This window comes from Lissotriton helveticus, chromosome 10, assembly GCF_964261635.1.
Source record: "Lissotriton helveticus chromosome 10, aLisHel1.1, whole genome shotgun sequence".
Classification (NCBI taxonomy): Eukaryota; Metazoa; Chordata; class Amphibia; order Caudata; family Salamandridae; genus Lissotriton; species Lissotriton helveticus.
This window is the reverse complement of record NC_136071.1, coordinates 804956459-804971301: the sequence shown is the minus strand read 5'-3', so window position 1 is coordinate 804971301 and position 14843 is coordinate 804956459. Positions and strand designations below refer to the sequence as shown.

General features: G+C 42.8%; 1 protein-coding gene across 2 annotated transcripts in view; it reads right to left on the bottom strand.

The window, feature by feature from the left end:
- The window catches only part of ODAD2 (outer dynein arm docking complex subunit 2), a 1353572-nt gene that overhangs the window by 428940 nt on the left and 909789 nt on the right, over positions 1-14843 (bottom strand). For both annotated transcript variants that reach the window (XM_078663397.1, XM_078663398.1), the window contains one exon: positions 8678-8824. In XM_078663397.1, the coding sequence (XP_078519523.1) occupies positions 8678-8824 (147 nt within the window). The remainder of the gene's footprint in view (positions 1-8677; positions 8825-14843) is intronic.

Genomic DNA, 14843 nt, shown 5'->3' with positions numbered 1-14843 from the left:
TGCTCGAGCTCTACACACAGCCCTATGGTAAGCTTTAATTTTAACAAGGTAACAAACCCTCAAATCGGGATCATAAGCTTTCCTCCATAGTCTCTCAGCCTGTCTACAAGCTCTTTTGAGTGAGGCTAAGGTGTTGTCGTACCATGGACTGGGCTCGTTTCGACGACACTTAGTCCACCTTATGGGGATCAAAGAAACGAGGGCACCCAAGATCCACTTGCAGAAGGAGTCATACCCATGATCCACCTCAGTGAGAAGGCCTAGTGGTGCCGCCTCAAGCAAGCGGTAGAAATCCTCCAGACTGAGTTTGTTCCAGTGTCGTTTAAGGACGAGTCTGTCATGGACTATGAAAGGAAAATCTGATATAGGGCAAGTCAATTTCACCAACATATGATCTGTCCAAGCCAATTGGGTGGGACAGTGAGCCCTAACTCCCTCCAGATTCGTAAAGAAAGGGTCAAGTATGTGACCATCTCTGTGCGTGGGAGTATCGATCAGCTGAGAGAGCTGCAAGGCCTCTAGATCGGCCAAAAAGCTCTTAACCGCGGGCAAAGACAGGCAATCCAAATGAAGATTAAGATCTCCTATCACATTAAAATTAGCACATCCCAGTGCCTCTATGCTAATGAGATCCGGGAGAGCAGCACTAAAGGCCGTGTCACAACCCGGTGGGCGATAGATTAGCAAGCCCGAAAGAGTAAAATGGCAGCTAAACGAAATTTTAAAACACGCACTTTCACACCCTGGTAGTTTGACCGTCTTCCATTCGCACGGGTAGCAGCTCTTAATAACCATGGCAATACCCCCTCCCCTAGTAGCCCGATTAAGGGTAAAAATAGAATAGTCCGGTGGGATAGCCAGATTAAGTATAGAGACATCCGAATCCTGCAGCCAGGTTTCGGTAAGGAAAAGCGCATCAGGAGAATCATCTTTAAGAAGATCCTATATCTCCTGGTAGTGCTTTGTCAGTGATCTGACATTAAGACTGCAAATATTAAGTTCCCGTAGGTCTATCTTACGATTATGTGGTGAAGGACGCTCTAACGAGCGAATAAGAGAAGGGGCATCCAGCGACCAGGCACCGCACGAACAGTGATACTGACCGCATAAAGGATCCACGGGCGGAAGATCACACTGGAAAATCTGATCACGGATAGCCAGCAGTGCAACCCGTTGATAGGTGATAATAGGCAGAGTCATGATGTCCTAGTCTGGAGTCCTGCCGCGACCCGCGCTTCCTTAGCGCTGATGGGCGCAGACGGGCAGGACTCTGGCACGACTCAGGCACAGCAAAGGCACGCCCGCTGCGTGTGACCGCTGCGCGGGAGAGGGAGCTTTAAATAGGTATCCCTCTGGTCGTCAGGAGCGCTAGACCGCTCACTGCTGGTGTTCCCTCAGAGTCCACACCACACCACTCCAAAATGGCGCCCGTAATTACCCCACCACCCGGAACCGGACCCGCCAAAAATGCGGTGATTTCCGATTAGAATGCAGGTAAGGGGGCCGAAATACTACCCAGCTAAAAGCAGGGGGAAAAACAACACAATGGAAATAAAATATATAAAAGGAGCGTTAAAAATAACGGCGCGCTAGTAGAAGCGCCAAGCGTAGTGCAGCGTTCAATGTCTCATCAAGGGCTTTCCCCCAATTGCTCGCCTTAAATAGGTATCCCTCTGGTCGTCAGGAGCGCTAGACCGCTCACTGCTGGTGTTCCCTCAGAGTCCACACCACACCACTCCAAAATGGCGCCCGTAATTACCCCACCACCCGGAACCGGACCCGCCAAAAATGCGGTGATTTCCGATTAGAATGCAGGTAAGGGGGCCAAAATACTACCCAGCTAAAAGCAGGGGGAAAAACAGCACAATGGAAATAAAATATACAAAAGGAGCGTTAAAAATAACGGCGCGCTAGTAGAAGCGCCAAGCGTAGTGCAGCGTTCAATGTCTCATCAAGGGCTTTCCCCCAATTGCTTGCCTTAAATAGGTATCCCTCTGGTCGTCAGGAGCGCTAGACCGCTCACTGCTGGTGTTCCTTCAGAGTCCACACCACACCACTCCTAAATGGCGCCCGTAATTACCCCACCACCCGGAACCGGACCCGCCAAAAATGCTGTGATTTCCGATTAGAATGCAGGTAAGGGGGCCGAAATACTACCCAGCTAAAAGCAGGGGGAAAAACAGCACAATGGAAATAAAATATACAAAAGGAGCGTTAAAAATAACGGCGCGCTAGTAGAAGCGCCAAGCGTAGTGCAGCGTTCAATGTCTCATCAAGGGCTTTCCCCCAATTGCTCGCCTTAAATAGGTATCCCTCTGGTCGTCAGGAGCGCTAGACCGCTCACTGCTGGTGTTCCCTCAGAGTACACACCACACCACTCCAAAATGGCGCCCGTAATTACCCCACCACCCGGAACCGGACCCGCCAAAAATGCGGTGATTTCCGATTAGAATGCAGGTAAGGGGGCCGAAATACTACCCAGCTAAAAGCAGGGGGAAAAACAACACAATGGAAATAAAATATACAAAAGTAGCGTTAAAAATAACGGGGCGCTAGTAGAAGCGCCAAGCGTAGTGCAGCGTTCAATGTCTCATATATGCATCCCCGTAATATGAAAGCATAAGTTTTCAGCAACGCAGCTGTGGAGCATGGTTTGCCTGGGTGCTAGGGACTGACCAGAACAGAATAACATGGGGCATGTTTATCGGCCTTGCACATCGTGTTTAGACTAAACTCCAGGAACAGCAGAGAATGCAGAAAGTAGACAGTTCGCATGTGAAAGGCACAACCCAAGTTTTGCAAAATAACGTTATGTAGTAACGTGCGCAAAAGCAGCGCCATGGCAGCAGAGCTCATGCTAATTTAGCAATGTCGAGAATGACCCTAATAGCCATATAACAAACTATGATCTGGTATTTTACAAAACCAATTGTGACTTTAAAAACTAAGATGGTTTAACAGCAGTTTTACCTCTGACACCATAGATCATACGCAATTTTTCAAACACAGAAGTCCCTTTTATTGACTCTGCGATTCTTATTACTTCTTTTTCTTTAAACAAATTTTCAAATAGATTAGGTATCCTTACATCCAATGCACATTAATCCCAATAGCATTTCATATCACAGTTTTGCACAACATATATACACACCATAACTGTTACTACACAACAAATAACAAATATTTACAAACACGCGTTGGCATCATCATTAGAAGATCAGAGTACAATAAACACAAGGGACAATGTTTAAATAAGTGAGTGTAGCTTGAGTGCTCTAGCCCACCCGTATATTGTTAATGAACGACCTCTGCCCTCTAACAGGATCGAATAAATAGGAACTGCCAAGAAGGAATAACTTGATTCTGGCAAATAAGTAGGACGCTAACCTGAGGAACTCATACATAATAGGGCTATGTTTTTATGAGTAACATTATGATCATCAGAATTTATCTTGATTACAATATGTGTACAAATTTGTAAATATTTGTTATTTGTTGTGTAGTAACAGTTATGGTGTGTATATATGTTGTGCAAAACTGTGATATGAAATGCTATTGGGATTAATGTGTATTGGATGTAAGGATACCTAATCTATATGAACATTTGTTTAAAGAAAAAGAAGTAATAAGAATCGCAGAGTCAATAAAAGGGACTTCTGTGTTTGAAAAATTGCGTATGATCTATGGTGTCAGAGGTAAAACTGTTGTTAAACCTCCTTGATTTCTTGATTCTGGCCTCTGTCCACCTTAATCGAATCATTCCCCATAATTTGAAATCCAGTTAAAAACTAAGATAGCATATTAATGCTCTTAAAAGAGCACTATTAACAACATGTGTATATGTTTTTATGATGAGTACACTTTTTTAAACAAAGCTTAGTTTACCAAATTAGATTTGCATTTCAGCAGTTTTGTTGGGAGTACAAATGCTCCAGGAAGACACTGAAATATCTCAGGCTAACTCATGAGAGGGGCAGTTGGGCTCTACCAAATTATAAATGCTATTATCAGGTAGCTATGAAGAGACATCTAGGCTTTCTTGTTAACAGATGCCATAGCATGACTTCTTATGTGGCAGGACGTATTTCTATTAATAAACAAAACCCAGGAGAGCTAAAAAAAGACTATCAATTGTGTTCTGTTGAGCAGAGGTGGTATTAAACAAGCATTTGCAATGTGATCGGTTTCGCCTCTGGGACCCTATACCTATGTTTCCATGCAGCCATAGACTAAACACAATCAATAACAATAAAAATAGCCAAATAAACCATGCTGATTAAAAAATGAATTGACTTTTTCTGCTTTAGGAAAAGATGCTTTTATCTCTAAACTGCAGAGTGCAATTACTATTGACTTCAGAGAGCTGACTAACTCTGTCACCCATTAGTGTTTTAAACAAATCATCCTCCCAGTGGGCGAAGAGGGCACCCCCACTTCTTTGATTGATATAGTTATTGTAAATGATTGGCAGCACAAACCTTCATTTGAATAAGAGCAGAACAACTCGTTCAGAAATATAAATACAGCAGCGCTTGCTGGCAAAAGAGTACGTTTGTCACTGCACCAAATCTGCAAATGCATGCAATCATTTCACTTTTATTCCACTGAGGATGTTAATCATGCGCTTCAAATAGCAGAGATTGCCGTCCAGTTAAAAAAAATACACGAAGGGAACAATGAAAACAATGTCAGTGCTTTTTACTAGTGAACGGCATAACTCTACTTCACAGGCTAGCGCCACGTAGTGATACAACATACAAACACCTAATGTATCTGTTTTAGGGAGCCATATTGAATTCATGTACATAGGAATGAAAGAGAAACAATGGTGGTTCCCAGAGAAAAAAATATTAGCATTATTTTAGGTTTTCACCGAGTGACACAGGTGCTCTCTGTTTTGTAGATTTTCAACCTCGACCCGCAGACAGACTGAGAACTGCTATTTACAGAAGTGTCACCCCCAGGCCGGAAGCCACACGAAATATCCTGCCAGCCTTCAAATATGAAGCTTTGCAAGACTGTTGCATGTTTACAGCCTTGCAATTTTAAAAGGCTTTGTGGACCGCACATGTGGAACGCTTTTAGGAAAGAAACAGTTGCGTAAAAGGTGTAAGTAACGTTACATAAATTGAATGCAATACACATACCTTTTCCTGTGCATGCACTTGTGTATCACATGAAGCCGAGAGTTAATTTATAACTCTTTCTCTTCCTGTTCGGCAGCATGAGACGGTGGCCCATGTGACAGTCAGTATTATGAGCCGGGAGAGAGGGCAGCAGGCATCTTCAGTCACTAATTGTAGGTTATGGAAGGCGGCGTGATGAGACCCGCTCTCCAAGTGTAAATGTGAATGCTTAGATTGGAGTGAGGTCAGCAGCGGTTCCCTAACCCTCTAAGACACACTTAATCTTGCTGATAGAGCAGATATTATAAGTGGATGCTTGCTTACCTGCCAGTGTGGACATGGATAATGGCAATGGGAGGGAGTCTGGAGTTACTTCTTATCATTATAGCGGTGCCGGTGACAGCAGCTGCAGAAATGTTAAAAGTGCTGGGATTCTCTACCCGTTGATAGTATATCCCTGCGGCTGTGACTCGTTGGTCCTCGGCAACACCCAGGCGGACAACCAGATGGAGAGGCCTTTGAGAGAGAACGTAATGGCATGACAGCCTAGACTGCTCATCTTCATTAGCAGCCATTTTATACCTGAGTCAGCTTTATTCCCAATACGTAGGTGGAAATGTGCCCATTGATAAACAATTATAAATCTATTGTTGGGAATTTTATGCAGTATTTTTTAAAGATACTTTGGTTTGGGGATCTCCCTAAATGTGCATCGAGTATACGCACCTTGGTTTGTTATTATGTGTGCAGCTCAGCTGAGGCAAAAGCAGAGGGAGCATCAGGGAGATTTAATTTGTTGGGTTAGATTGGAGGAAGCTGCAAGGGGTGGGAGGAGTTTTTTGGGGGGTGGGAGGCACAGTGAGATTCAGTAAACTTAAAGCAGTGCCGCGCCGGTGAGCAGAGGGCTAAAGAAAATAAGTTGCGAGGGGTGGGAGAAGTTGTGGGGGGTGGGACGCATGGGGAGATTTAGTGAAGTTAAATCAGCACCATGCGCCCTCGAGCAGAGGCTTAAGGCAAGAAGCTGTGAGGGTGGAAGGTGTTGTGGGGGTAGGCACTATGAGATTAAGTGAACTGAAAGCAGAGTTGTGCGCCAGCGAGCAGCGAGGAGAGGGATAAAGAAAAAGTAGTGCTCTTAAGCAAAACATATAGCTCCTGATGAAAGAATCCCTGTAGCAGGGCCAGTAGCCATGGTGGGAACAAAACAACCAGAAGGCGGAACAAATGCACACTATTTACCAAGGAGTGTAATTTGTAAAGGCAGATGAAGCAACCAATAAAAAGCAGTGGGCGGTGTTCCATCTTCACAGAAGCAATACAGCAAGTCTTGCAGAGCAGCACATGTGCGCTGACTCTAGGCTCGACCTAAAAAGTCAATTTTGAGGCAGTGCAATCTGCAAAAGTATTTGGAGAGATATTAGAGAATTGGAGGAAGATATTTCATATACTAGATCCTTTCTCCACCCAGAATATTATTTTCAGCACTAATAATGGTATAAATATTTTAATTTACAATATAAACCTATTTTTGTGGCCATTATTGGAGAACAGGAGCAGGCATGTGAGGAAGCCCTCCTTGCTTCCACACAATTCTGCACCAGGATCTCTTGAGGGGAACAGCCCCATAAAAGTACAGTCTCAACCTAGGTCTCATAGGTCTCAGAATGTTGAATAAGGTACCTGTAGAAGATCCACACACTTGGCTTAGCCTCCATAGTTCCTATATGGTGAAAGAGAATGAATGGCCTCCCATAACTTTGAGTCAACAGATAACAAACTTCACTTTGACAGGCAACTGCTGGTTCAGCACAACAAATACCTTGCTGGTGACTGAAACAAGTTGCATATTAATAAACAAAAGTGATTTAACAATATTTGTTGGTTTTCCAAGGATACTACTTATACTCTACCCACTTTGCTGGCTCCCTTGCAACTCCAGAACAACCAGACCGTATACACTATTATATTTCCAGTCTAACAGACATCACACAAAAATGTAACTTATCTGGACTGCGAAATAGTCATGCCAAGTAGTATAGTCCAGCAGTATTGTTTACTGAGGTCCCTGAAAGGCAAGAAATACTAAATATGTTGGAGCTAGTCTTCAGGTTTCCATTTTGTAAATTAATACATCCAGTATCTCAATAATAATTGTAGTTTAAGATTATAGCCGGGGAGAAGGAGCGGACGTGCATAGGTGTACGGCGAGTGATCTTATTTGACGCAAGTGTGACTGCAGGGGTCCCTGAACCCTCCTCCCATGGGGCACTAAAGACCCTACATTGGGGTATCGCAGAACTACAACGTTTGGGTATAGGCAGACACTGGTCGCCCGAACAAAGGGTCAATATCTAGTGTCATATTGAATAAACAGGAGCCCGTCTTTTGTCCTGAAGAAGGGCACAGACTCAACGAGCCATAGGCAGAAACATGTAGTCGTCGATCATAGTGGTGATGGGGTAATAGTTCCCCTAACCCGGATATTCCAGTATTTTAATAGCAAGAAGTACAGCCTACAATTAAATGTGATTTGGGGTACAACATTGGTTTTTAATTCACTCTAATGAATAGAAGTGCCTTCGGGTCTTCAAGTATAGGCCCGCTTTCTATCAAACCGGGTTTTTAGAGAGTGCAGGCTGCCTATGATAAAGTATGACACCTGGTGGTTTGTGAGGACAGCCCTTCACAATTGTTTATGTTTCCAGCACTCCAATTATAGAGTGGTTGTATGGACGCAGTAACCTAAAGTTGTGGTTACTTTCACCGAGTTACTGCGTCCATACAACCACTCTATAATTGGAGTGCGTCAATGGGAGGGTCGGCTTCCTTCGGCTCTCGTTACAGCTGGGCTTCGGCTAAGTAGACAGACGATCTGCTCCAAACCACTGTGTGTCTGCTTAAGGCAGATGCTGGTATATTTATACCTGGAAGGTGCCGAGTTTGACGTAAGGTTGGACATAAGACGTCACTAAGAACTCGCAGTTCTTTTAGGACTCCAGGAGTTCTTGGACAAATCATAACAAAAGCAGGTGGAATTCCCGGGCTGCTGGAGGCTTGGCTTGTTTAAAGAACGCGTTGTACTTTCTAGGAGTCTATGGGAGTAGCTTTGCCGTATTTGGACTGCATTGGCTATGACTAAATATGGATATGATTCTTATGCCTTTATAAGGATATGATTTGTTATAACCACATAAGGGCATGAATCGGGAATATTTAAATAGGGTCCTAGATACGTTCACAACAGATTCTACAGTGTGAACACTACCTATGAAAATACTGCATGCTAGAAACCCCAAAATATTACGTTTCTCAAAATTTCAAAACTTAGAGTGCTGGTAATTAAAGAATAACTTATCACAAATGAGGGAAAGGGAAATGAACACTACAATTATTTATTTTTTATTTTTAAGTATATTTCTGTGGAATGTGCTTCGAAGCATGCCGGACAATCAGATAGGTTCGAATATAAGAAAAGCAGTATGTACTTTTTGGAAAATGCATTCGTACACGCTTCATGTTTTAAGGCAAATCAATTTTTACAAAAACATACATACCATGCATTTGATGTCGTCAGTATCAAGCAGATTGATGAGCACTTCAAGACCCCCAACATCTCTGATGGCTAGCTGGCACGTTTCCAGAGCCAAGTTGAAATCTCTCATTGAGCACAGTGCTATTACAGTAGCTGTCGGATTGCCACCCTGAAAACAATAAGATGATGTGCTTAATTATTCAAAGACAGAAAGTTACACTAATGATTGGATCAACACTTCCGAAGTTTGCAAAGCACCATGACCATACTTTTGGCATTCCTGAACATTCTTGGCTGTATTTAAGTAAACTAGACGGGGGAATATTTCTATTTTTTAGGTGGAAGTTGTTTATCATCCTAATTAGATTTTACTTTTGGCACTGTTCACCACAAAGAAATATTGGATATATTGTAAAATATCCCTACAACCTAAATCCTCCAAAGACACTAAATTCACTTTCACCCCAAAAAATAGTGAAAAATTACCTTTAAAAGAATGTTTGCCCCTTTCGAGGCACAAAAATCAAGCGGTTGCATTTTGAAATGAAAAATTTCGTCACTTCACAATTCATTGTGTGATTACATGGAGACAGCCCTCCTGTGTTTGAAACAGAATGTAGGTTTTCTGATTCACAATAACTCATAAATCAAATAAATACGCAGCCTTCATATAGTATGAAGCAGTACAAAAAGGACTGTGTCTTCTGTCTGAGGCCTACTGACAACTACAGGAGTTAGAAAAAAAAGTTGCTCCTTCCTTCGGCAGAAAATAAAAGTGTGTAGTTGTTTCCTGTGAAAAACCCTTAAATATGCGCACACAGATGGTGTCATGACTAGCATGTCTTTTTATGGCTGCTATACTACACCAAGAGCAAGTATTTTTCCTGGTCCCCAAGAATTTTAGGCAGATAAATACATCTTTAAAAAAAAGAGTTTCTTCACTAATTAAATCATCTCTTCCCACGAGTTTCAGTGTAAAGTTATTTCTCCATTGCCATCAATGCATCAGCATATACATGGTGATTTAAACAGCCCTCTTGGTTAAATAGCATCACTAAAACCTACCTATCTCTATGGTGAGGTTGCTCAAATTCTGAATAACCTACAAATATTTAGGTTTACAGTTGGTTTTGTAAGGTAGATTGAATTCTAGATCTTAATTAAGGTAGGGTCAGCTGCACTAGACACATTTCTCAACACCGACCAAAGTTATGAAATAAGCAATGTGAGAATATATAGAATCTTAACCTGGGCGGGGTTTGGATATCAAACTGTACTGACACTTTTTAGGTCTCTGCTCTAGACCGCACATGTACTGTCTTGAAAGAGAAATGTTGTATTTACTTTGTGGGCTTCGACCCACTCATAGGCTTCCCATTTGCTGGCACCATCATCGCTATTCTATTCTTTCTCCCTATTTGTCCATGAAATGCATGCCCCATGCCTCTTCTTTTATTTAGCCCTCCCGAGAGCAGGGACCAATTACTACTATCCACCCACATCTCCCATTTAATGACCATTTTAGGAACTTCTTTTTTTCTTGTTTAACAGCCCTTTTCAGGAGTGCTTGTGTTTTCACTTGCTCTGGGTGCCATTTTAAACAGGGCTGTAATTCGTGTCGGTATCTAGTCACATTGCCGGGCATTCAAAGACTGAGTTCAAATGTCTGACGCTGTTTTCACAGGGCACCTGTTCCATGCCCCAATCCCCTATCGCTTTGCTACTTGGTATAAAATTAGAAAACATCTTGGCTTGCAGCTGTCCCTCCAGCTGTTGCTTTTCCTCCCATGAGAGCTTAAATTAGGGCTTCAAACAGAGCTTCTTCTTCGAAGGTAAGCACTATGCTTCTTTGTCTGAACTTTTCGCTGCTACGACGTACAGCAGGCAGGCTGCCATCACACCTACGACTGCAAGAGGGAGCAGCCTCACCCTGCATGCCCCACATTTTTAGACAGTGCTGGTAGAATACGATGCCTCTCAACATCACTAGGCGGCTTTGATTCTTTCCCTGTTCCCCTGCCCACCTATTGCATGCCCACACCCTGCCATGTTGAGATGGGCTCAGAAGGTTCTGTCCGCAAACCAATCCCTCTATTGCAGTCTCGCTCTTGCCACACACTCTCATCTCCCTAGTAGTTCTCGTCTAGCTGCTGCACTCTATTGCATTCTCACTGCTGTTCCTTTGACTCTTCTCTATGGCAGTTCTCTTCCTGTATCATTTCTTCTCTATGGCAGTTTACACCAGGACACTCTTCACAGTAGCAGTCCTGCAGTTGCTCTTCACTGCAGCGCCACCCACCGTTCACCTCCATTTAAGAATCATGCACATGGTCTACCCCATCTGCACTCACAGAGGAAGTGCCTCAAGAGGTGGTACCAATGCTGGGGTTTATAGCCGTGATTACTCAAAGGACTAACAGTGCATCAGCTGCGGACACTTGAGTGCTGCATATGCCTGTAGAACACTTACAATGTGGCTAAGCAATGCTGAAATACATTAACACTGTCAAAGCTAATAGATCTCGAATAGCCGAGACCTATTGACTTTGCCAGTGCTCATTTTAATTGCTTTTAGGATAATGATCCCCATGCAATTAGCACATGTGTAATACAGAATAACATCTCATCAAACAATGTTTCCTCCCCCACTAGAGTGCTTGTAGTCCAAAGTACAATATTATGCTCAGCAGCCATGCCTCATCCATTACTTCAGTACTGGCCTCAATGCAAACATTTGCCTTCCAAGGGAGAATCCATAAGAGAGGTACATGCAGATATGGGCAAACTATTTCTAGAATGATTCCCACATGAAAGTCCTCATGAATTTTTATGTCCACACATTACACATCAATATTATTTCTTAATTTGTTTACAGTTGTAACTCGCAAGACTTAGCTCCAATAGCTAATAAGATTGTTTCTGAAACAGCAACGGACACCCCTTGTCACCCTTTCTTTCATTTGATGGCATGCATAATATTCTGTTCCGTCATAGACCATTTCATGATGTCCTGCAGCCATCTTTAGGGATTGAGTACTCTGTGTCTTTCCACCCCAAAGCTATGTTACTTTTAGCAATTATCAATGCTCAGTCGATAAAAAGACATTGATATTTTAGGGGTTTTGTTCACGACGTCTTACCTCAAAGGCACATTAAGGGGTCCAGTAACATTGTTTTACCTGGCAGATTTCGAACGAGATCCAGTATGGTGGCCCAGTAGAGGGGTATCTAGATGCATTGGTATACAATGTAGTGGAAATCTGCTTGTACCTGCTGGCATATCAGGCAAGAATCGAGTGCCCCAGGGAACATCCCGACTGTTGAGAGGACAAATAAGTCTTATGCAAATAATATATTTGAGTACATTTAGATCGAGTATTCTTCGTTACTTTTTATGTATTTCAGTGTGTTTGACAAGTCTTTGTCTGTCTGTGATTTCCTTCCCAAGCCACTGTTTCCACCGGCCCTTCATTTGAGATATATCAGCATAGAAACCGGGTACTATTGCTGAGTACAGAAAAGTCACTGCATCTGTGCAATTCTAAAAATGGCATAATCTTAGAGAATATGTCAGATTTAGGAGACTCAACCTTTTCTATAGCCCAAATTCATTATGCAACACGTACTCAAGCATTATGTACCATGGATTGTCCTGACACTATACCAAAGTCTCCTCTTAAACTTGCGGATAAAGCTAATACTCCACCCAAATATAAATTGCTCACCACGCATAATCCAGCCTCAGGGCAAGGTCTTTTTATCATTGTTTTTTGTCAGTGCCCAGGCCAGAGAGGTATTTTCGGAGCATAAACGGCAGTGCTTCCAAACATGCATGCATATTTCTGCCAAAAATGCCTTGCACTCGAATGGCTCCAGTGTGTAAAGATGCTGCTTTCACATTCCCCAGCAACTCTCCAATAACAACCTGCTCGTCAAAACAAGCCTCGCCTTTTTGATCCGCTATGTAGCCCGCCCATTTATTTATTTATATTTATTTATATATAACGTTTTGTATAGCGCGAACATGACCTCGAAAGGTATCAGAGTGCTTCACATAATGGAAGGGAAGAACATCGTAAGAGGGGAAATTACAAGGGGATAACAGAGAATAACATAATTGAATAATAACATTGTACCATGATAAGAAAAAACAATGCTTAAGAGGGTTTGTTATGTCATGTTATTAGCACTTATAGAGCGAGCGATTACCCTTGGGTGTCCTGGCGCTTAGTACTGGTCCTCCTGAGAAGCAGAAAGAGTATTACTGTGAGAAAAGCCATGTCTTCAGGCTCTTCCGAAACGTAAGAAGATTTGGAGCATTTTTGAGAAACGAGGGGAGCTCGTTCCAGGCTCTCGCGGCACAGTAAGTAAAACTCCTGAGCTCCCCAGTTTACTTTTTTCAGCCTGGGAACTTGCATTAGTTTAGCACTGGTAGATCTTAGTGTCCTCCTTGGAACATACCATTGGAACTTTTGCCTAAGAAATTCTGGACCGATGCCGTTAATGGCTTTAAAGGCTATGCACAGAGCCTTGAAGCGAGATCTTTGTTTTATAGGTAGCCAGTGTAGCTTCATGAGCTCGCCTTTGACAGAGACAAATTAAGGAGTTCCAGACAGCAGCCTGGCCGCTGCGTTCTGGACTAATTGAAGCCTATTTATCTGTTGTTTTTGCATATTCAAATATAGACTATTACAATAGTCCAACCGCGATTTTATCAGGGCCATGACCACTGTCTTAAGATTACTTTCTGTCAGGAAGAACTTTATTTTCCTTATGATTCTAAGAATCATAAAACAGGCTGAGGTCACCAAGCTAACTTGGTCCCCCATGACAAGTTTGTCATCCACAACTACCCACAAGTTTTTGGCCTTCTTGGTGGGTGTAGGACAGTGACCCAATTCTTCTGGCCACCATTCTGGTGACCACACAAATGGATTGTTCCCTAACTTTAAGACTTCAGTCTTATTGGAGTTAAATTTTAAGCAGTTGGAGGACATCCAACCGGATATTGCACTCATGAACTCATTGAAGCGCTCCCCAGTCTCTTTCTCACCTCCTTTACTTATCGACAACACCATTTGTGTGTCGTCAGCATAGGAGGTGAGCTGGAAGCCAAAGGATCTAACAACCTTCGCTAGAGGTGCCATATATATATTAAAAAGCGTAGGGCTCAGAGAAGAGCCCTGTGGCACCCCACACAGGAGTATAAATGGCTTAGATGAATTACCATCCAGATCCACAGTTTGGGACCTGTCAGCTAAAAAAGACTGTATGAGTTTCCAAGCAAGTCCTTCCACACCAATCCCTGATAACCGGTCCATCAACAACTTGTGATGGATCGTGTCAAAGGCCGTGGACAAGTCCAGTAAAATCAGGGCAGCACTACCTCCTCCATCTACGGCTTCTCTGATTTCCTCGGTTGACTTCAACAGAGCCAACTCAGTGCTGTGATCAGCCCTGAACCCATGTTGTGAAGGGTCCAGAGAGTTGTTACGATGGAGAAATGCACTGAGTTGGATATTCATCACCTTCTCCAGAATCTTAGCAGGGAGAGGGAGCCGTGAAATAGGCCTATAGTTGTTAGGATCTTTTGATCTAGATTCTGCTTTTTTAAAAGCGGAAGAACAGAGGCTTGTTTCCAGATTTTAGGCAATATACCAGAGGCAAAGACTGTATTAAGCAAGGGGGTCAGGGTCATTCCTATCACCTCTGGTATTTGTTTAATGACCCAAGCAGGACAAGGATCGCTGGGGGCTCCTGAGGGAATCAGGGTCAAGACCCTAACTAATTCTGATACCTACAATGGTAGAAATTGATCAAGTGTCCGTGAAGAGTCACTGCTGTCCAATCTATCACTGTTGTAGTCTGAGTGTGTCATTTCATTGGCTTAATAGAAGGAAGAGAATATCACTTCAACTTTATGTTTAAAAAAATCAGCAATTTCATTACAAAATAAGGAGTTACTGTGACTCCTGGTAACAGTGGAAGTAGACAGTGTTTTAATAGTGTTAAAAAGTTCCTTGGAGTTGGACTTAGCCAGCGTTATCTGCATAGAAAAAAATTGTCTTTTAGCTACAAATAGGATTTGTTTGTAACTTGCAATGGAATGTTTGTATCTTTCCTTATCTGTTTCACTATAATTTTTGCGCCAAACCCTTTCTAACCGTTTACACTCAAGTTTTTTGGCT